We start from the raw sequence: 21,933 nt of genomic DNA on the forward strand, positions 1-21,933 counted from the left end.
GTAGTAGAGGGTGCACAATTTTACTACATCCGTCTGCTATTTCCCTGGGAAACATCTCTGTTGGCTGCTAATTTCAACCAAAGGCATTGGAAAAATATTAAAAATCAACAACTGCAAAGTTACTAGATAAGAATCTTTAAAATTTATTGGACTAACTGTGTTACATTCAATATTTGATGTGTTTCTCCTGGACAAAGAATTGGCATAAATACAAACAAGCCTTTGTGTGCCTTCCCTAAACAAATAAGAGATAAAGTACTAGAGACAAGAGAACATAGTTCACATCTTCATATTTACATTTTGCCTTTACTTTACAACTTAGCGCCAGGAATATTTACAGAAAAATACAATAAGAACAAAAAGATCATGTCTTGGCAACATACAGAAATTCATACAAATTGTATATGATTTGAAGCACATGGTATCCGGCATTCTCATTTCTAATTGCTCCTGCTAAAATCCATGTGGAAAAGGTCTGTGTTTGCCTTCAAAGACATCACTCAATTACACCATCATTAAATCACATCAGATTTGTCTGTTAGGTTGAAATTTAGTTCTCTTGTCTTTCTGGGCATGCAGAACCTCGCAGGAAAGAAAAGCAGTCACCTATGGAGAACCCAGCACATATAGCCAGTGGAGCAGCAAGGGGCTGCTCTTCCCTACGGCCTCGTGCACACATTGCTATCCACACAGACACCTTAATTTCCACAGGCGCTGTCCTTCCCATCTCCTGCTTGCTGTAAGGTTGTGATGCCTTTTTTAAAAGTACCTTTAAGAAAAACGCTTTTCTTTAAAACAGAGTCTTTATTAAGGTACTAAAATTTCTGTAATTTCATCACTGCGTTTAACAAGGTGACAATGGTCCCCCCTCTTTCTGCACCATTTAAAGGATGCCATCATTTAAAGCAGAATTATAAACCCAAAAAGAAAGGTCTTATGAAAAGAGAAAGTCTCAGTTTAGTTATTATGCAACATTTGCAAAACTCAGCTTTTGCAGCACTATGTTACCTGTGGAGCCTAGACTAACATCACGCTACGCACAAAGCAAGTGGTCAATGCTCATCACCTCCAATGAATAGGAACGTAAACCCAAGCCACACAAGTTGTCAAGTTGAAAACTCAATATAGCAGTTTGTGATGCAAAAAAAAAAAAGTCTGTCTTCTTGACTAACATGTTCTTGCAATCACAACTGAAATGAATCTCATTTGCTCTAACCTTTGGGGAAAAAAAAACCTCAAGGCTGTACCCTGGACTAGCTCTGAAGCCATCAGAGTTTGGCCACTGACAGGACAAGGATTTCATTCCCAAATTGGCATTTTACATTTTATCATTAAGTCAGAGACCTCTCCATGCGCAGGGGAAGGAGGGACACTCCTTGCAGACACCTTCCACCAGCACAGGTCTGCCAAGGGTTTGGATGCTGCGACTGGCATCCAAACCAAGTGGGATGGCAACACGTTTCTGTAATCGCAACATTTTTATACTAAACTGCGACTTTCTTGAAGGTTCACCTTTCCAGATAGCAAAAACCAACACTTATGGCCAGTGTGTAACGTGTTACCCAGCTGGTTTGACAAATCAAATTAAGCACGTTATGAACGTCTACTCCCCCAGCAGTAGGGCCAGCAGCAACAGTGTGCGCAAAAGGTACCTTCTTTCAAGACTTCTGAAAAGTTGCATTGCTTTCACGGGTGTTACTGCTCAAGTGGGTGCCATACCCATGTTTTAGATGAACAGGGAAATAGACCCAAGACTATTCTTCAGCCAAGCACAGGCCTTGTTAACAACTAAATTCTCAGGCAGTCCATTTGGCTATCTTGGACTTTGCGGAAAATATCCGGGGTTTCCCCAAATGCACACGTCTTTACGTTACCAACTGTACCCGAATGCCTGAAAGAAGTATCTTTTGCAGCTCATTACTATATAAACCAATGACTTTGCATATTAACATACACTTAGCTATGGTATGTGGGTTTTGTTGTTACGTTGTTGAAGATGTGCAGACATTTGATTGCTCAGTATGTTTATTTGTTACACATGCATTGGTCATGCCTTTTAAATCAGTGGACTAGTGTGTTTGGCCATTAATTAGATCCAATAGGTACATACAAAATGTGGGTAAATTTAGTGTCCGTGCATTAAATGGATACTGGCAAGAGTTCAGCAGAGGAATGAAGCTGTCCCGGTTTCCCTTCACAGCTTTGCCAATACACCCAAACACTGCCTTGCAGCTCCTCCTGCCATTTGCAACCTGGGCATCACGCAAGTGCGGGCCAGCCATCATGCTTACTTCTACAGTAGTTTTCTTTATGTGGTTTCATTTTTCCACTTGTGATTCATCTGGATCAAAATCCAGAGCTCCTGAGTTGAGAGGCTACTGTGCTTGTCCCCTGCAACGAGCACATCACCTTAAACCCCTTTGGTTGACATCCTGAAAGTCCTTTCACATGTATTTTTAGGGGCCTGTGTTTCCATTAACGCTTTGTGAAAAACCACATGAAAAGACAGGAGCAGGGTATGTCCTTGGCAGGTAAGTTGTAATGAAACAATTAAGACTGTTTCAGATCAGAACTGTTGCAAAAAGTAACTCTGAAATATCAAAATTAAATGCTTGACAGCTATTACTGCAATGCATATTAAAAAGCTAGTAAAACCACTTTTGGAATAACATGAGGAGCTCCCCAAATTCCTGCTCACACTCATACTCTTACAGTACCTGCTTACTGGAAGGAAAGGGACACATGCTGCTGCCAGTGATCACAAACCGCATCTACCCGGGAGCACCAGTGATGATTCATTACTGCAACACAAGTTAAGATTGCGCTGGGAGCCTGAGAGCACTCCCAAGGCTGCCAGCACCCACTGCAGCTTTTATATTCCCAATATTAAATTTGTAGTTGTAAACATCTTTTCCCAGCGCATCCTTCAAGTCCTGAACACGTGAAATCCACAACCTGAAAATGAAAACTTCTGACCTAGGTGAAAGGGAACCACCACTGCTGAGCATGAGAAAGCACAGTAGATTCAAAACAATTTTAAATTATAACTCCAAAGTGGCTTCCATGGAATGGCAAGTTAATGGGGAAAAAGAAGAATTCTTGAATTTTCTTTTCGAATTGTTTTAGTCTGTTTAACAGGAGCTTCTGAAAAGTGTTGTAGAAGCTGCGAAAACTGCTTATGCTATAAATATCAGGCAGGAGGCAGTCCCAGAATCTCAGATTTCAATCCAATGGAAGGAAAGCAAGTGATGTTTAGGCTTTTTATGGAAACGGTAAGTAGGTGATAAAGACAATTCAAAATAAATTAAGTAGTTGCATAAAAAAAATTAAAAAAAACAAGCTACTAAAATTAAATGTGACATTTTGCAACAGACCTGAAAGTCATAACCTTGTTTTTATATAACCAAGAGCTCTTATCTAGTAACAACTTATGTTGGAAAGTCAGGTAATTTCAGGTGTTTGTTGTCAGCATGACAGAAATCGCCTGTGTAGACGGACTCACTCCCAGCCACGGAGGGAACTGTAAAATACAGCATCTTGGCTATGAATTTCGTGACCTGATGTTTCCAAGCAATTTTCCTCTTCTTGCTTTTGGTACACGAATTGGTTACAAGCAGTGAAGGATCTTCTGTTGAGCTCTGAAGCGGGGCTGAAAGTGTCTTGAGTTCTGGCAGGGATAGTTAATGCTCTGAAACAGACTCTCTCCTCAAAGGAGAGATCCTGCTCCCTTCTCCTTTAACACGTGGGTGTAGCAAGATGTCTGAAGGCAGGTTTGTTTGTATTTTGTTTTCCACCCTTATATGCAGAGATGGCTTTGTTTTGATTGTTTTCCTCTCACAGAATGAGAAACTTACAGTTCCTAATTAGTCTGGAATAGATGATTGGGTGAAGCGATTATGTTGCTAGCATCCAGGAAGACTGGAATTAAGTAATCTTTTGAGGGTAGGTGAATTAAGTCAATATCCCAGCTGCAATGTTTTGGATTCATTTCTCATTCCTCCCACATGGTATCTGCTGACTTGTGCTAGAATATGATTTCCTGAATTCCAGAGGGCTGAGGAAATTTGTTGTTGTTATTTAACTGTTTTCATTACTGTAGCCACCAAGCTCTGATCTAATTGTCCTGGAAGGATAATGACCTAGGGGTTGCAGTTCTTGAGCCCAACCTCCTGGAAAAGCGAGGTATAAAATTCTGGCTCCAGCTGCCTGTTCCGGTATTTATTGACAATGTCTGCTATTTTCTGTTTTCGGCGGACATGTGGGGGGTTGTATGAATCACTTTCCAGCCTCTTTCTCCGACAAATATTTATTACCGTCTGCCTCACTAAAAAACCTGAAAAAAAGAAACAACATTTGAATCAAGTTTAAACAAATTCAAGCCTGTGCCCCTTTGCTGGCTTCGCAGCTAAAGACAATTTTGGGTTCTGTCCCATCTAGAAACCCAGGGGAGATACTCAGCACCACCAAGTCAAGAACTTTTCTCAGTGAGTAGTTCATAACAGATAACCATGGTCTCCAGGCCTGTAAGGACATTTTACTGTGAAAAATGAGTAAGAAAGGGACTAAGTCAGTGGTACCCTAAACTGGCTGGAGGAGGAGGAAGATTTCTCTGCTTTGCCAGAGCCAAGCAACTGCCCACAACAGCACCGTCAGGACCAAGAGAGGAAAGAATCCAGGGCAGCTAATACAAGAATCGCAGTACTACAGCCCCTGGCCGTGCAGCACGAGGACATGCAGAGCTCAGGTGGGTTGCACTGGGTAATGCCAGGGGAGCCTTCAGGATGAAAAAAGTACCCGTCGGTACTTTTTTCCAGTAGGAATTGCAGAGCCTTCCTTTTGGAACAGGGGATGAGGAAAGACTTGATAGGTTGTGGATGGAAACAGGTTGCTCTTCCCCTCACTGCTCTGCCACTGTTGTTACCTCTCTGTAACTCATACTGCTGTATATGGCAGGGAGGAGAAGGTCAGGAACCAAAGCAGTAACATTTGGTCAAAGCTAGCAGTGGACTTTATTCTATTTTATTCTGAAATGAAATTCCTATGCCTCTAATGAAGCAAGTGTCCGTTAACCCCTTTGCTGTTTCACAAGCACTTTCTTACAGGCAGAAACAGTGTCTTCCTTATTTAGAGGACTTGATTCCTGACTGCACACAAACCACATCTGCTGAACTTAGAGAAGAGACAAATTTCATTATATTAATAGTCCTGATGCAGCTGAAAAACCAGCCCAACACTAGGAACACACACCTGATTCTTTTTCAGTACAAGCCATTGTCATCAGCTGAATTCACAAGTTTTATTTGAAGGCCCAGTCTGGCTTCTATTTCCACATCACTAAGTTAAGCATGCAAAAACCAGAACCTGAAAGTCACCCCCAACAGACCCCTACAACATTATTTTTATGGTTATGTACAAGTATCCCAATGTTCGTTTATTCACTTCGCTCTGTCTTGTCAATTGCTGTCACTGGAGTGAGGTTTCCAGTTACTGACTCTGTAGTAGCACCGATACCAACACAGATCCATTAATCCATCCAGAAACACAGGAAAAGGCAGAGAGCACACACAGACCCCCTGTTAACACACGCCTGCATAGTAGGTTAAGTATTTTTATTGAACACATTAGAAAATCCTCAATTGCTGTGGCTTTTAATCACTATCTGGCTTCTAAAACAGAAGGAACAAACACAGCATGCCAGCACAGTCCAAAAATTCAGCAGTACCCTCTTGGCAGTCAACTAGCACCAGCACCTTGGCTCTCAATGCTAAACATTAGGGTCACATTTCTGATCTCTCTTATCTAAATAACAGGCATTTACCTTTTCCTTCTACTGTTACTAGTTCCAACCCTTCACTTCTCTCCTACTACAATCGCAGCGGAGCCCTGCTATGCTGTCAGCTAAGTGCTGACCCACCTGCTCCCTCTGCTGTTCCTGCTACCACTGTTGCAACAAGAAGTGTGTTTTTATTTTGTTCTGCCATGCCCAATACTTTTTCCAATGAAAGATTCCAGCCCATGTATTTTGCAGATATATTATTATTTAAAAAAAAATCAAAACATGAATGTTCCTAAAAATCTTTAGCTTACCAAGAGCTCTCCTACTGACTATCATTCCATCCACCAATGGGATAACCATATTGAATTTCCCAGTTGCTCCTTGTAGTTTTATCCTGAATAAGCCAGTGTTTAAAGGATGGATGAAGATCACAGGAACTTCCTTCTCAGGAATGGTAGATCTTAAGGGAAAAACCACAACTGTTAAATCAGTTTTATAGCACTGTTTCAATTAATCAATAGATGAAAAATGACCACTTTAAGTGTTAAAAGAATGTTAAAAAATGTCTTGTGGCTAAACCAGCAGGACTCCTGTGTGCATCCTCTGGACTTTAGAAGGGTTATAGCAACTGTACTGTTTCTATGACCTCCTGTCACCACAGAATTTGAGAGTCCTGCAGACAGGGCTTTAAGCCTCACAACACGTATGCAGCATTAACCACCTCACAAGGGAGTAAATCAGGAGGGAGGCTAATCACAGACTCAAGATAAAAGCTACACATTTTCTGTTCCTTAATTTATGTTTAAACTGCAGCGATATGAAAAGCTCTTTCATATTTTCAACAAAAAAGAATCCACTGAGGAAACTCATCTGTCTTTAATATGACTGCCTAGAGTTTTCAGGGTTGCCTGTGAAAGCTGAAGAATGCAAATAATCTCAGTCATGACTTCTTCTAAAGTGCAGCCTAAACTGTTGTCCGCAAGAATCAAGAAAATAATGAAAATAAGAGCAGTCTTACCTTAGGGAAGTGCTACTATTGGCTGTAGTTTCAACACCAGTGCTAGTCTCAGACACCAGATCAGGGAGGGGGAAGTTTTCTGTAAGAAGAGGATGCACTGAATAAAGTTTATCTACCCCAGTTTTTGGGGTTCTTTTTGGTTTCGTAGAAAGAAAGATTATTTATCATCAGTCAAAACCATGCAGTCCTCAAGCATTTATACCAGAGATGTTCTTGCACTGCTAGTGATGCAAAGTCTGTCTTTGTTTTTAAGCTTAAGCATTCATGGAGTGTATAGACACACCTCAGCCATCCTGCGTTCAACAGATTAGGTAACACATGTCCCAAACCCTCAATTCCCTCAATCCCAAAGATCAAAGTCTCTAGAGGAACAGTGAAAGCAGGAAGGAGATGAAGTACTTCAATCACAAAAAGAGATTTCAAATTATTATTCAACAGCATCTTCACCTATCCACAAGCAATCCACCTTAAGAACAGTGCTGGGAATTTCAAATGATACCACCACTCAACATCTACAGTTCCCTTGAGCCCCGCTCCAACAAACATGGTATCATTCCTCAAATCCAAGCTCTGTAGATCCTCACCGTAACCTACAACTCTGCTGCTATGCACTTGGTAACAAGTGACTGGAGAATGAAGGTGCAGGAGGAGGAACTAAGAACTCGGATCCCTGGAAGGGGATGTGGCACTTCCCATTGCCTTGTTTAGGGGCAGGAACCGAGACAGATGTTGAGAGTCATTCACAAAAGTACAGTTCAGACAGCAGGACAGTGCCAATGCCTCTTCCAGCAGAAAGAGTATAAGGCCCGAAAACACCTTTTGCCAGAGCTGGGATGCTAAGAATACACAAAAGCTGGAGCTAGCAGAGGGAGAGCACGGAGGGCCATGGAAGTACTTTGAGATAGAGCAAGAGGGAGGGCAGGCAGTTGGCACAGGGACGATAGCCTAAACTACAAAGTGACAGCTTTTCCACTGTCCAGATTCAAATATGTACCAGAAGCATAAGGCAAGAGCCAAGAACATAAGGAGCATAAGGCAAAGCCTCTGGGCTAGGAGCCCCTTTCATGAGCTCCCCCCTCCCCCCAAATCCAACTGCCATGCTTACTGAGGCTCACAAACTCATTTCTTCAGCTTCAGGCCCAGAGCTTTGGGAGATTCCTACAGCTGCTGAAAGAAGCAGCCAAGCAGAAACATGCATGTGTAGCACAGTTGCTGTCTCTGCAGTGAGCTGGCTTTAGCTGCCACCCAAGAAAGCAGTGGGTCAGGGACACCAGTCCAGGAATTGAAGCATCTGAGGGACTCTTGGAGCTAGGGGAACACCCTCTGGGCCAATGTCTGGATAAGGAAATGATGCTGCAGAGCTTGATGTTCACCTCCTAATCCCAGTAAAGCTCTGAGGGATGTGCTGTAGACAAAGTGGTCTTGAGAATTTACACCTATGCTTTACAGGAAGCTTCCTCTTGATTGTTCCCATTGTCTTGGTTGCTTTCCTCTGGGAGGAGCTAAGGGCTTAATTAAGGTCCACCCTTACTGCCAGACTGAGAACCAGGATTAGAAATCAAAGACAGAATAAAGCATCGGTTACTGGCCAGTGTTACAGGCTCTGCTGGGCTAAGCCAGTACAGAGAGGCTCTCGCATAGTGCTGAAGCCAGGCCATAGCTTAGAACCAGCACACGAGAAGCTCTTGGGGACAAAGGACTCCTCAAGCCTAGTAGCCAGCTTCCCACCATTGTCCATGCCATGGCCGTAACAGGATGGGCAACGCTGGGTCTCTCCCAGGTCAGTCAGTACCCAGAGTCAGAGAGGAAACACCAAACTAAAACATTAAGCTGCATGAGGAGCAGGACCCTGCCTGAACAAAGGTGCAGAAAGGAAGCTGGACTGCATAGCATGAAACGGGCACCCTGAGCACAGAATAAATGAGCCCTCCTGCAAGGGAGAACACAACAGAAAGTTTCAAAGGTACCATCAAACCCAGAAGGATGACGATCCCTTCAGCACAGAAGCAGCAGGTGTCAGAAGTCTTTTTTTTTTTTTTAAAAGGAAGAAAAACAGACCCACTCTGAGGAGACAGCAGCTATGGGGAACTCGAAAACAGGGGTGCACACTTGCCTTGCGTGTTAAGCTCAAGAAGAAGGTGCATGATGGCATTTCACATGTACTGCCAGAGCTAAAATAATCTTCAGACCTACATGCCACTGATTCACATACACCCCATGGACCACCACTCAAATATCAAATAACTGTTTTAGAATCTTAAAAGTGTTGGTTACAGGTATTAATAAGGATTTAGCATTTTATAGAGGAATGGAACAGAGTTTTTCCTCTGCTTCCTGCCCTGCGGTTACTTTAGCAAACAATAAAAACTTCTACGCACCTATATCATCATAACGTTCCACCCAGACCACATACACTTTGGTTTCAGGTCCCATCGGTGGAATGGTCCGGCCCTGAGGCACCCTCTTGGATCTGGAAGTAGGACTGAGCTGTTTTGAACACAAGGGAAGAGTAGCATTTGCAAACATCATGAGTCCAGCAACGCATCCAACAAGCATTTCCACAGTTGCTCCTTAGTCTTTCAGATCTCAGACAGGTACAACCTCTGCCAACTATTGAGACGGGGCAGCTGCGGTGGAACGACCCACTGAGAAACAGTAATCTGGGTCTCTGCAATATTTATATTCAACAGAAATTAATATATTCAATCTTAAAAAACTGGTTCTAGTTTTTCTTAATGTTCTAAAAGACCTTAAATCAGTAACTAAATATACATTTGGAAGTGAATTCTCTACAAGAAATAAGCAGTTGTAAATCCTTTGCTATCTGTTACAGCAGTTCATGGTTTTATGCTTTGCTACCATACAAAAGCAACTTCACATCTGATACTTTAGAGGCAACTGACACATACTATTTTAAACTGGGTAGGTATGAAAAGTGTTCATGTCTATCCATCCTAAATTTCCAAGCATGGATTCGAGTCTGAATTACTTTGTAAATACTGCATAAACTTTTTCCTGCATGCATTTCAAGATTTCAGTATGCAGAGCATTACTACTTAGCATGTTTAAGTTTTATATTTCATTAATGTAATCTTGCAATCTCCTACTGCAGGTGCAAATTCTGGCAGGACCAAAGCAGATGTTAAAGATTAATGGCTAATGGCTAGGAACAAGTAGCTCCAAATGCTAGGAAACCAAATCATATACTATCAAAAAACACTGTAGCATTACCAGTGTACTTCTTGGGGGGGAAAGCCATTTTTCAATGCACATTTTGCCTTACCCGCTGGGAGGGATTAAGATTGTCTGTATGATTGGGGAAGAGTTCAAGTGTCAGAGGCTGCTGCTTCAATATTCCTGGCAGCAGATCCATGTTGGAGTCGCTTTCTTGGTCAGAGACATTGCTTTCCAGTGAATCAGCTGTAAGCCAGAAGAAGAAGGGTGGGTTGTCTTTTCTTCTGCCAAAAAACCTAAACTGTCATCATATGTAAGGTTTTGAAACTAAAAAAGCTTGTCAGGTTTTTGAATCTATACATACATAGATTTATGGTCAAGTCAATATAGCACTCAAAAGCAGGAAGAGTATTCAGCAGTTGACAACTGCCAGTTATTCCAGAAACAGACAGCAATTAAAGCACACTATGGATTTAGAAGTATCCTATCCATTTCCTATGGAATACAGTCTCCTCCTCCCTCCGGCCATCATTTCCTCACAGCCCTTTTATTCCAGGGAACTTTTGCACACTGGTTTTAGTGTGCAAACGACATTGTGAAAGCTGCTGCTCACCTACATACCAGTTGTGCACGTGCTCCTCCACGTGCTGCAGGAGCATGTCATCAAGACAGGAGAGGAAAAAAAAATTGCATCACCAGTTGATGGTGAACCATACGTCCAACCTAATGCACCCAGTGTAACAGCAATACTGCTGTGCAAACCTGGACACATACTGAGGCTTAGACTGAGAAAGAGGGGCATAGAACAGATACCACCTTAGGAAGGAGTTTAAGGATTAGGATGTTGTAATTTAAAGATCAGTAGCTTTCTGACAAGGATCTTGCTAGACACACTACTAGTTAGCTTATTTAGGTTCTGCTTCTGAAAAAGCTCTCTAACAAAAAATGTGGTTTTGGTTTTTGTAAACAGCATGTACAAAGTTATCTTACTTAGGGACTCCACTGGTGATGGGACAACAAAAGCTATTTCTGTCAGGGCATCCGCATAATACAGCACCTTCTTCTGCCCATTGAAGATACTTGCCCCAACATCTTCTGAAATAATTAGATCATCTGAAATGGACATAAAAGGAAAGCTTAGTAAAAAAGAAACTCTACTTCTTGATACACTGCCTCAGGAGAAGACCTTCAAATAGAAGGTGCAATCAATGAGAAGAAATCACACATTTTAAAATGAGAAGATTTCACAGTCAAATCTCATGGCTAATAACCATTCTCAGATAAACTTTTTTCTAATCTTGAAGGAAATGGTATTTTGGATTGGGAGAAGATTTATTCTGAACATATTTCCATTGTACTACATACCCTATTTCCCTCAGTTTGAGTAGTCTAGTAAGCACACCTGCCACAAGAATTGACCTAGTAGCTATTTCTAACCATTCCCTCTAACAGACATCATTCAGTTAGTCATTAAATTTCCAAAGGATTCTAACTCTTATAACTTCAGTCTAATACTATTCTAGAATTCAAGACCGTTTCTACAGACTCTCCTCTATGTCCTTTCTTCTGCCAAGGAGAGTTAGAAAAAGGCTATCTCCCATCAAACCCAATGCAAGAAAGCTCCTCATTCTCAGCCCCCATTTATTCCCATCAACAGTTGGCCAGTACATCAGGCCTTCACAGTACAAAGAGAAAACAATTCTTTGGTGGAGCCATGCTGTAAGTAAATTACATCCCCATCCCCCCTTCTTCCTTCCCCATACCACCTCCAGAAAGACTAGCAAGGACTTTAAGCTGAATTATTTCTCTGATCCAGTTTACAGAAGCGTTCCTGGGATAGCTGCCTCAGCAAAACCAATGGAGCAGTGAAATTCAGCACGCTGACAGAGGTGGCCAGAGGCACACAGGAGCCTCTGAGCCATGCTTCACAGTCAGGGAAGCATTCCTGCATCTCCAGTCAGTAGCTCTAGGGAGCAGCACCACAACCCAAACCCAACTGTTTAAGAAATTCTTTGCTTTTGGGGGTGTCCAGGGAAACAAAACCAAAGCATATGCCTGTGAATTTATTTTACTCACGTCTTACTGGAAGCTATTCTAGAATCATAGAATCATCTAAGTCGGAAAAGACCTTTAAGACCATCTAGTCCAACCATAAACCTAACACTAAGCCATGTCCCTAAGCACCTAATCCAAACGTCTTTTAAATACCTCCAGGGATGGGGACTCAACCACTTCCCTGGGCAGCCTGTTCCAATGCTTGATAACCCCCTCAGTGAAGTAAAATGTCCTAATACTCAGTCTAAACCTCCCCTGGCACAACTTGAGGCCATTTCCTCTCATCCTGTCACTTGTTACCTGGGAGAAGAGACCGACCCCACCTCTCTACACCCTCCTTTCAGGTAGTTGTAGAGAGCGATGAGGTCTCCCCTCAGGCTCCTTTTCTCCAGGCTAAACAACCCCAGTTCCTCAGCCGCTCCCCATCAGCCTTGTGCTCCAGACCCTTCACCAGCTTCGTTGCCCTTCTCTGGACACGCTCCAGCCCCTCAATGTCTCTCTTGGAGTGAGGGGCCCAACACTGAACACAGTATTTGAGGTGCGGCCTCACCAGTGCTGAGTACAGGGGGACAGTTGCTTCCCTAGTCCTGCTGGCCACGCTATTTCTCATACAAGCCAGGATGCTAGACTCCTGAATGGGTTTTTAATCAGAGACATCCACAAAGAGAAAATACATTTAACAAAATAGATAGCTTTAGTCACAGCAAAGACTGGAGGAGAAAAAGCAAACAATCTTCACAAGTTGATCCAAGTCTACTTTAAATATACCATTTAAGTTTTTTAGCCACTGCTTGCTAAAGGTACAACTCCACTCATGGATTTTTCCAACAGCAGAACCAGATTAGAAGTAGCCCTCCCTCCCTCCCATCTCTGAATGCTTTTTCTGTTCCTTCTTCCCCCAATATGTTGAATTAATTCAGCTATTTGGTGGTCTGATCTAATCCAAATGGCTGAAAAAAATCCAAGTTAAAAAGCCCACATCAAAACAGGTTACCTCACTAATTTAGGGCGCTGCCTTCCACACAGCCGCAAGGGAAGGGAGAAGGCTCTGCCTCTGAGTAAAGCACAATCTGACCCTGTCCTCAAAGGAAAATTAAACCAAGATCTGGCCATTTTGTAACCTCTCCTGACTTGTTCAGAGAAAGCCATACCTCCGTTCTCTTAACCTCTCCCCAAGATTTCAAGCCTTCTATCATTTGTAGTTTTAATCTACAAATGAATACAGAAGCCTTTAGTTGGCCAGTAACAGGTGAAGAACATTTTTAAGGCACAGTGAAGGGAAAGCAGAGCCAGAGCGCTGCTTAAGCAACTGCAGCAGTAGTGGTGTTGCACCTGATGCAAATGCCAGATCAAAGATGCTGAACAAGCTGGACCAGCCTGTTCAATGCCTTTGTGTGGCCCACAGCAAAAGGCTGAGGCTCTGAAGATCACTAAGAAAAGGCCTGGCCCTTGGAGTAGTGACGATGAACCACACTGAAACCAACCCAGACACTGTCAGAATCCCAGGTACTCCAATTAAGTTGTTCAAGGCAGAAACTAAGCCAACCTCCAGTTCACCACCCTGGGATAGCAATTCACTACCCTGAGGATTATTTTGGTTGACAGAATGGGGAGAGGGTGGTATATGACAAGCCCAGAGGAGGAGTTGCTCTAGTGGAAAAAAGCAGAGTAAATTAAGCAGGACATAAGAGCTGTGTGTGGGCTCCAACCACTGTGACCTACAAACAGCAGTTTGTTTTCATTAATTCCTACCAAGCGTGATTACAAGGCTAACTTATTAGTCAACATCTCATTTTAATCTACTTACAGAACACTAAAAATTGCACAGTATTTCAAGTCTGTCTGCCAATATGCAGCACAATCTGTATCCGATTTCACCTGAATACTGGTTTTGGATAATATATTAAAGACTCATCAAGTCTGCTAAAAATACAGCACAGAGGTATTTCTTGCTGAGGCTACTTCCTCCCAACAACATATAGACATTAGTTTTGCTCACTTTGACTTGAAGCTTAATTTACTAGAAAGGAATGTGTAAATATTAAACATCAGCATTTATCTGAAAAAAAATATGCAAGTGCTTAGATAGGTATCCAGGAACAAGAAATTTTAAATTAATTGTCTCCTAAAGGAGCCTAAACATTTTAATTTAATATTACACCATTTACTATGTCTCACCTTGTTCAGGTCCCTCTTCATCACTGCAGCTATTGATTGACCAGCTTGTTGAGACATGGCCAGTCCACCCAGGGTGCTTCCCCACATCAACAGACCAGCCAAGAGACAGCAAGAACTCCAGGAAGTGCGGCTGAACAGTTCTGGAAGACTCCATGTTCTTCAGGATCTGAAACAACCAGCAGCACTGGGGTAGGTACAGGAGACTCCAGGAAGCAGCTCTCTTCCTCCCCACTTTTTAAATTAAAATTGGGTCACCAACATGGTTTTGCCCAAATATAGCTATTCAGCAAGCCTGGAACCCCAGGCTTTCTACGTGGACACTATTCCCCGTTGCCCAGCATCCTCCCATCCTGCCTGGCAACGTCCTACTTGATCAACTTGTCTTTCTGCCATCATTGCCGAAGCCTGTAACATAGTTAATAAAACTGCTAGAAAGGGCAATTTTGGTTTTATCCACCCATCAGGGATAAACCACAGACCTGTTCAGTCTACAACCTGCATTAGCACCAAATGTAACATGAGAATTTACTGGACAATTTTCACTACTAAACTGAGGTGAAATTTTAGGAGAAAGGTATTTTATCACTACTCACCTGTACATGACAAACAGTGATTTAGAAGTCAGGCTTCACTGCATATTACATTATGAAACAGATTTTGCAAAACAATTTTCAGCAGGACTGCGCATGCACTTTAATCAAACATCACATTGCACTGTTCACTTTAAACCTTAATCCTACTTCTTATAAAGATCTAGGATGTTTCCACATCCAGAGGCAATTTTTATCCCACTGTGACCAAGCGAAAGGTGAGACCTTCACCAAACGGCACGCAGGGAGACATGGATGATTTGTGATTTGATCTACCCAGAACCACTAGGATTTGTGCACCAGACAATGCTGTGCAACACATCCATCCTCTCTGGGCCATGTGAGAATTTGTTTTGTCGCAGGAGCGTCTTTGATTTTGGTTTGTGCAGGGGCAGTACACTGGGATGCAGGTTCCAGCAGAGCAGAAACTGCAGGGACAGAGATAGGCACTGGAGGGAAAGCTTCCAGACAGGAGGCTCCTCATATCCACATGGTCCTGGCACCCCATCCTAATGCCTCGTACAATATTCAGCAGTGACTAGACACACTGCATTGAAATATTACTATTATTCTCATTATTGAGTGCACTGAAGTCATAGCGATGCTTCAGAATGAATCGAGACAAGTGCAGTTTAGAAGACAATTTCAGAAAACAGGCAAGCTCAGGCTTTATACAACTATATGGTTTTATATCTGAGCCCATTCAAAAAAAGAATTTACAGTAAAACAAGGACAAGGAGATATTTTCAAAGGACATCTAATTATGTGAAGTATAATGATGTAAAGAGTATGCGGGCAGTTTCATTATCCTGTACAAATATGTATAAATGCTATGAGACCTGTCTCAACTGTAAAAGCCTACCACCACAGAAAAATATTTGGGCCCAATGCAATAACCAGCAGGCTAGGTGCCACTATTCGGGGCTGTGCAGCATCAGATAAAACATAGCTGACTCCACTCCTCATGAAAGGACAGTGGATCACCTCTCAGAACAGAATGAGGTCCTGAGCTGAAGTGGCACGAACTCACACACACAGAGATGGCTGAGTAGGACCAGGCAGCCAGCCCTGCTCAAAGCAGAAACCGTGTCACAACTTGGCTTTGATCTCCTCCTCTCTTGATCGTTAATATTGAAAACGAAACACGACAGAAATAAGTCACAGGTCTTTTCAAAGATAGGAGCAGTATCTCACTCAGCTCAGGTCCATAGAGACAAGTATGTTACTAACTTGACTGCCACCGCGACTTTGCACAACCTGAAAGGCTTAGGAATCACAGCAAGATGTCCGGGGATCTCAAAGCAGGAGTGGCATCTTTATACCGTGTCTAGACGTCCAGAATCTCCCAAATACAAGATTTTCTTAAATCTACATGGCAAAACCCACGCTAATTGGGTTTCTAAAGGCCAGCAAGTTCTGCAGGACTAAGTAATCTCATCTGTCTAAATCCATAAGAGCATACAAGCATCAGACGGGAAAAAAAAGCAGCCTGCTAGCTCAGCAAGAGCACATTTCAGCTGGAAGGCAAACCTTGTATATCTTGTTTCATAGCTGACTTTGGAGATGGAAAGACCGTGTACTGGCTACTCTGAACTTCAACTTGAAAACTCACAAACAGCACGATCCTGGTTTCAAGAATTAGTGTATTCCACGCAGAAGCAGAAGGTGCTATAGTGTTCTGTCAACTGTATGTTCGCAGTAACACGAGGAGATGGCACAATAATTTATTATGGAAGCTATGCTTCTACTCTTTACTATGAGAATTATGAATGGAATGAGGAGAAGGTACTATAGAAACAACCTTTTCTAATGAGCCCATAAGCCGTCTTAGTGAGTTTCTAGGTCACCGTCTAAAGAAGTCACAATTTCGATTTGCACAAATTAACCTGATTAACCTTATCACATTTGAATGTAAATAGTATAATGTAAAGACTTACAAAGCAATAATACTTTCTTACTTGCAGAAAGCTTTTCATTCCTTTAATGTGTGTTTAACATTAGAATCAAACCAAACTACCTGGACATTGCACATTGCTGGAACAAACCGCAACCTGGAACAAACTGCAAGCTGAGCCAACAAATCTGAAATGCATTTCTGATATGAGTATTTGAACTGTACAAATAAGGACAATAAGGACAGAACAGATAACAAATACTATTAATAGTTTTAATATATATAAAAAGATGTTACAACAATCCTAAATGTGGGTAATGTACTTCAACCTACAGATGAAAAGAGTATGCAGTGACTTGTTATAGCTCACACCATAAACAAACACAAAGCCCAGAACCCCCGGTTCTGATACTCCACTCTAGTCATCAGCAGTGATGCTTTATTCACTTGAGAATTAATTAGAAACAAGACAATATAGGCTAGTTGGCACCCTACACTTTCACTTACCTCCTGGCTTGTTTTCTGGCCTGCCTTCATGTAGAAAATGAAAACAGTATCAAAAGGACGACATGGTAGTAAATCCAAGTAGCCAAGGTCATCAAAAAACCCAGGAAGAGCAGAGTCAAGTGCAATCAGGTGAGGAGGTAGACGACTGTTAGCAGGTTCCTATCCAATAGACAGAGTTCAACAGCTTTAAAAAAAAATCTTTCCTAACTGAAAAGGTCTTTATGGCTTCCATAGTAATCCATTAAAATACAAAAAGACAATTTCCGTTTTCTCCTAAGAGCAAAACCATACACAAATTTCTGATGCCATATAATCCTGTTACTGTAAATGAGTAACAGCAAACATAACAGTTTGACAATTTGTTGCATTCTCCTCATTAAATAAAAACGGTATTCTGCCAGCGACATAACGGACATAACATTTTGCTCGAAAAGAGTGCTAGCTACCACAAGAAAAGCAGCAGATATTTTGAAAGTATCACAACTATACAGTCACATGTGTAGTTTCACATTATATACCAATAATATGTAAAATAATAAGCACTTTTAGACATCATTTTTGCAAAAGCTCCATTGTCTACTTTTGTTGACGGTTTTCTGGAAGGAAATGCAACAAATAAAAGGGAGAATCCACAGGTAAAAGGCAGAATTTCAAATTAAGAATACAGATCATCTCTATAAACTGTTGCTATTTTAACTTTAAAAAGAAAGCTCTACAACCTATATGTACTCCCAGATGTTTATATATGATTAAACCACTTCAGCACAATCATCTCTAGAGCAGAACTTCTAAGGCAGTCATATTTCAGAAACTCTTAAAGTACCACCCCAAAACCTAATTCAAGCTGAGGGAATGATTTCAAGTGTGAACACATGAATGTGATAGCTTATGTACCCACTGCAAAAATAAAAGATACAGCCACCTATTCAGAGCATGTTCAACTTGAGGCATGGCCTTTCACAACCCTGCTCTCAATCCCGGAAGACCGGAATCCATCACTTTATTTGATTAGACTACAGCTTAACAGTAGTTGGAATTACACAGAAGATCTTCCACTAACAAAACTTAGTTTTCTTCTTTTGCCAAGCCACACCATATGGGTACTGAGGCCATTTCCACAACACTAAGAAGTATCAGGTCACCTTCAATGCCTCTAGCGAGAGAAACCCGAAGTGAGAGAGGAACAGGCGTGCTGTCTGGAACTCCTGTGCCGGTGGTGGGGGCTTACACTCCGTGATTGGATCGGGAAAGCTCTTCTTCCGCCACTCCTCTTCACTTTTCTGATCTATAGAAGTCTCAAAAATAATCTGCTGGGCCATGCCATTCCTCAGCTTCTCGTGTCGCTCTTCAAGCTGAAAAACATTGCGTGAAATGCTGATTCCACCATGATCATTGAGATCCACTAAGAAAACAGCTCCATCATTTAGGAAAGCTGCAAGTCACAGATACAGCCGCAGCTGCAACTCCACCACCAGGATGTTTACTAAAGCACTATCAACAAGACCTTGCAATGTTACAAAGTGAATGTCTAAAAACCCTGTTTGCAAGGGAGAGCTGTTACAAATTGATGTATCCAGTGTTAGCTACAGCTTTTCCCTTTTAAGGGAACAGAAACTACAACACATTTGGCACTGTTAAACTTTAAAATATTTTGGAGACGCACACCCCCCTCCTCCCCCAGGAGGTCTCAAAAAAGCCCCTTCCATTTTCACAGAAGCAGCAACAAAATGCAAGTCATTGCTTCCTAGCAATACCAGGATATTATGATCTGTACTAAAACATGTTGAGCAGTGCCTCCCCAAAAAACCACATCCACAGCATTATCATCTTCCTGGAGAAATGCAGATTTCATTAGTTTGCAGAGGTTATTATTCCATTAATATGAAATTAGTCAAGCTAAAGGGTAAAACTATTTACAGTAAGACATTAGTGTATGATTTGTGAACAGACAAAAACCCAAGAACAAAATTAAGTCAGAGACTAAGAGTGAGTTACCTCCTCATTCACAATTTCATGTAAATCAGGAATGCTCAAATCAGCTTTCACAAATGGGATCTTGTCCACTTCTTCAGGAAAAGGGCGGTGCTTCACACTGTACTTCAATCCAACATCATTTTTAGGAGCTGGTCGAGGTTCTGGTACAAAAGTCTGACAAAACAGGGGAAAAGTTTTTACATTCAAGGCATCGTACCACTAGACAATACTTTATGTTAATAGATGGAAAATGTTCTCCCCCCCTCCCCGAAGTACACTAATCCGTTAGTGAGAGATACACTAAAAAAACATTCAGTAAGTATTTTAAGCTAATAGACTTGTATTAAAAGTGTGGCTGTAAATTTTAAGAGAGACAGTTCTGCCCATTTTGGTGGCTGCACTCCTGGAACCTAGGAACCCTGCTTACCACCTAAGCAGTTGCACATCCCAATAAAAGTGGCAAGCTTACATGGCAACATCATCTTTTCAGCCCATTCTAACTATATTGAGCGAAAGCTACCAACTGTTTGCGAAGCCTCCATTTTAACCCTGCTGACTATGATGATCACAATAAGTCAACCTGAGAAGTCCTGGAAGAGAACAGCAGCAATGCTGTGGGTCAGGAGTGAGAGGCACTGCTAGATTATCAAAAGGGCTTGCATCATGTACTGTAATACAATTTTGACACTGTTACTACATTATGTTCTAAACTGTTAGTATGTAATTCAAAACCTGAAGTTACCAATGAGAACAACAAAAGGCCTAGGTGCAGCTTTGCAGGTATATAAGGTCCAAGCAAGCAAGACCTTTAATTGTATCTTGAGTGCTGCTTTATAAATTTATTAACTACCAGTTATGCTTCAAAAGGGCAAAACATTAAAGTTACAGAATGCCTTTGAGATGGAAAAGTTCCCTTAAAACTGGTAAGGAGGTAAGCAGCAGGACATGACTTCTCCTTTGGTGGGCAGGTAGCACACCTGGACTGACACTATTCAGCAGAGTGGCTCAGCTTCAGTGACAGCACAGCTCCAAGGGCATCACGTGGAGGGTCTCCCCAAAGGCTGTTTTGCAGAGACCAGATTCATCTAAATGTGAACAGGACAGCTAAGACGGACAGGCCCTCATTTCAGCTACATTATTATTTCCTTTATTTTATTAAGGGACATGCGAAGAGTTTGAAGATTTGGAGTTCACAGACAGAAAATTTAATAACTGACGGACATGCTCCACTAGACAACTACAGTAAGAGATTTTACTGTAAAATGAGATTGGGGTATTTCTCTTCCACTATTCCTCTCCAGAGCCGTTCCTGAGTTCATCTAGATAATTTTTTTCCCACAGCAGGTTTACAGCCATCTTTGCAACATTGGGCTTTGTAGCTTGCATAGCTGTTCTCTCTGCAGCTTCTCATTCTATACCTGCAGACTTTGTTCCCTCTGCTGCAAGGGCTTTGCCTGACATCCTAAAATCGGAACCAACACTCATGCCTACACACTAAATACACTGTCTATTGCCCCATCACCTCACAGGATGCTTTCAGAAAAAAAGGAGAATGCCCCCTCCCCTTAAACAAGTCTAGAAGGCAACAGCACTTTCACAGCCTGTATTTAATGTTAATGACAAGTCGTAAAGAGTCACCAGAGATGTGTCACATTACCTACAGCTAAAGGCCCCGTGGCTCAGCCTTAATGTATAATCACCAGCTCTGCGGGGCTGTCTCACATTAGTGGAATTTCTGCTGAACATCTCTAAGTTAAAGATTTCTTTATGGGCTTTGATAGAGACCTTTTGATTCGCTTTAGCTCCTCTTGGTAAAAGACAGAGTTGCTGGGCCCATGCAAATCTTCCAGATGTCCCACGGATCAAAACCGTGACAGAGGGGAAAGAGTCATCTGCAAAGCACATGGGTTAAGAGAATAATACATCATCATAAATTGCAAACAGTTCACTGTGCAACAATTTAACCGGAAACAAACACAGGCATGATGACAGAGGTTTTGTTTTCAGGGTTAACTCCTCCCTGACCCTGAAGACAATTCCTGGTGAGGAGCAAGCAATCCTCCTCTCTGCAGCAGGGAAGTACTAGTCTACTTTGTGCTCCGTTCAGTAGTTGCCAGCTCAGTTTCATCGCTAAAAGTAACTTTCATCCAAATTCATGCAGATCACTGTTTCTCTCCAAATTACCTCCAGGAAATGAAAAAAGATTGTCCAGCCACTGCCTGTTTAAGTAAGACAAATAACCATATGGAGACACAGTTTCCATTATACTTCCATGACCTTCTGTAAAGGTTCCACACAAATAGCAGCAATAAGAACAGCAGAAGGACAAGAGATAATGGTCAAACTAAGACAAGGGAAGATTCTGACTTCATATTGTGGAAAGTTTCTCACCACAAGGAATAGGGACACAGAGAAGTCATCCTCATAGGTTTTCAAGATCTACTTGGACAATGTCAGGTTGCATTGTCCTGGTCTGAATTCGATATTGACCTTGCTTAGAGCAGGAGGTTAGACTGCAGATTCCCGAGGTGCTTTTCAACATGCACAATGATGGTTTTAACATTGCAGGGATTTCAGTCTTCCTTCGAGACTTAAAAGGCCACTGATATTAGCCACCTTAGAAGAGAGATCATCATACCTCTACAGCTTTTCTTTTTAAAATTATTTATATTTATCTTTTGTGCACGTAAACCACAAATTGACACCATCAGGTAACTAGCAGATATACATTCCTTCCCCAGTATTTCATGGGAAGTACAGGGTGCAG

The 21,933-nt window shown here is 41.9% G+C and overlaps 1 protein-coding gene across 4 annotated transcripts in view; it reads right to left on the minus strand.

Moving 5' to 3' along the window:
* Nucleotides 1–123: 123 nt before the first annotated feature.
* The window catches only part of RALGAPB (Ral GTPase activating protein non-catalytic subunit beta), a 67,287-nt gene continuing 45,477 nt past the window's right edge, over nucleotides 124–21,933 (minus strand). For all 4 annotated transcript variants that reach the window (XM_072878846.1, XM_072878842.1, XM_072878844.1 and 1 more), the window contains exons 20-30: nucleotides 20,952–21,058; nucleotides 19,188–19,340; nucleotides 18,335–18,544; nucleotides 17,193–17,351; nucleotides 14,202–14,367; nucleotides 10,959–11,081; nucleotides 10,078–10,214; nucleotides 9,173–9,281; nucleotides 6,795–6,873; nucleotides 6,088–6,236; nucleotides 124–4,333 (exon numbers count right to left, since the gene is read on the minus strand). In XM_072878846.1, the coding sequence (XP_072734947.1) occupies nucleotides 4,140–4,333; nucleotides 6,088–6,236; nucleotides 6,795–6,873; nucleotides 9,173–9,281; nucleotides 10,078–10,214; nucleotides 10,959–11,081; nucleotides 14,202–14,367; nucleotides 17,193–17,351; nucleotides 18,335–18,544; nucleotides 19,188–19,340; nucleotides 20,952–21,058 (1,586 nt within the window). In that variant the 3' untranslated portion in view covers nucleotides 124–4,139. The remainder of the gene's footprint in view (nucleotides 4,334–6,087; nucleotides 6,237–6,794; nucleotides 6,874–9,172; nucleotides 9,282–10,077; nucleotides 10,215–10,958; nucleotides 11,082–14,201; nucleotides 14,368–17,192; nucleotides 17,352–18,334; nucleotides 18,545–19,187; nucleotides 19,341–20,951; nucleotides 21,059–21,933) is intronic.

The sequence above is a fragment of the Ciconia boyciana genome, chromosome 14 (assembly GCF_034638445.1).
Source record: "Ciconia boyciana chromosome 14, ASM3463844v1, whole genome shotgun sequence".
Lineage (NCBI taxonomy): Eukaryota > Metazoa > Chordata > Aves > Ciconiiformes > Ciconiidae > Ciconia > Ciconia boyciana.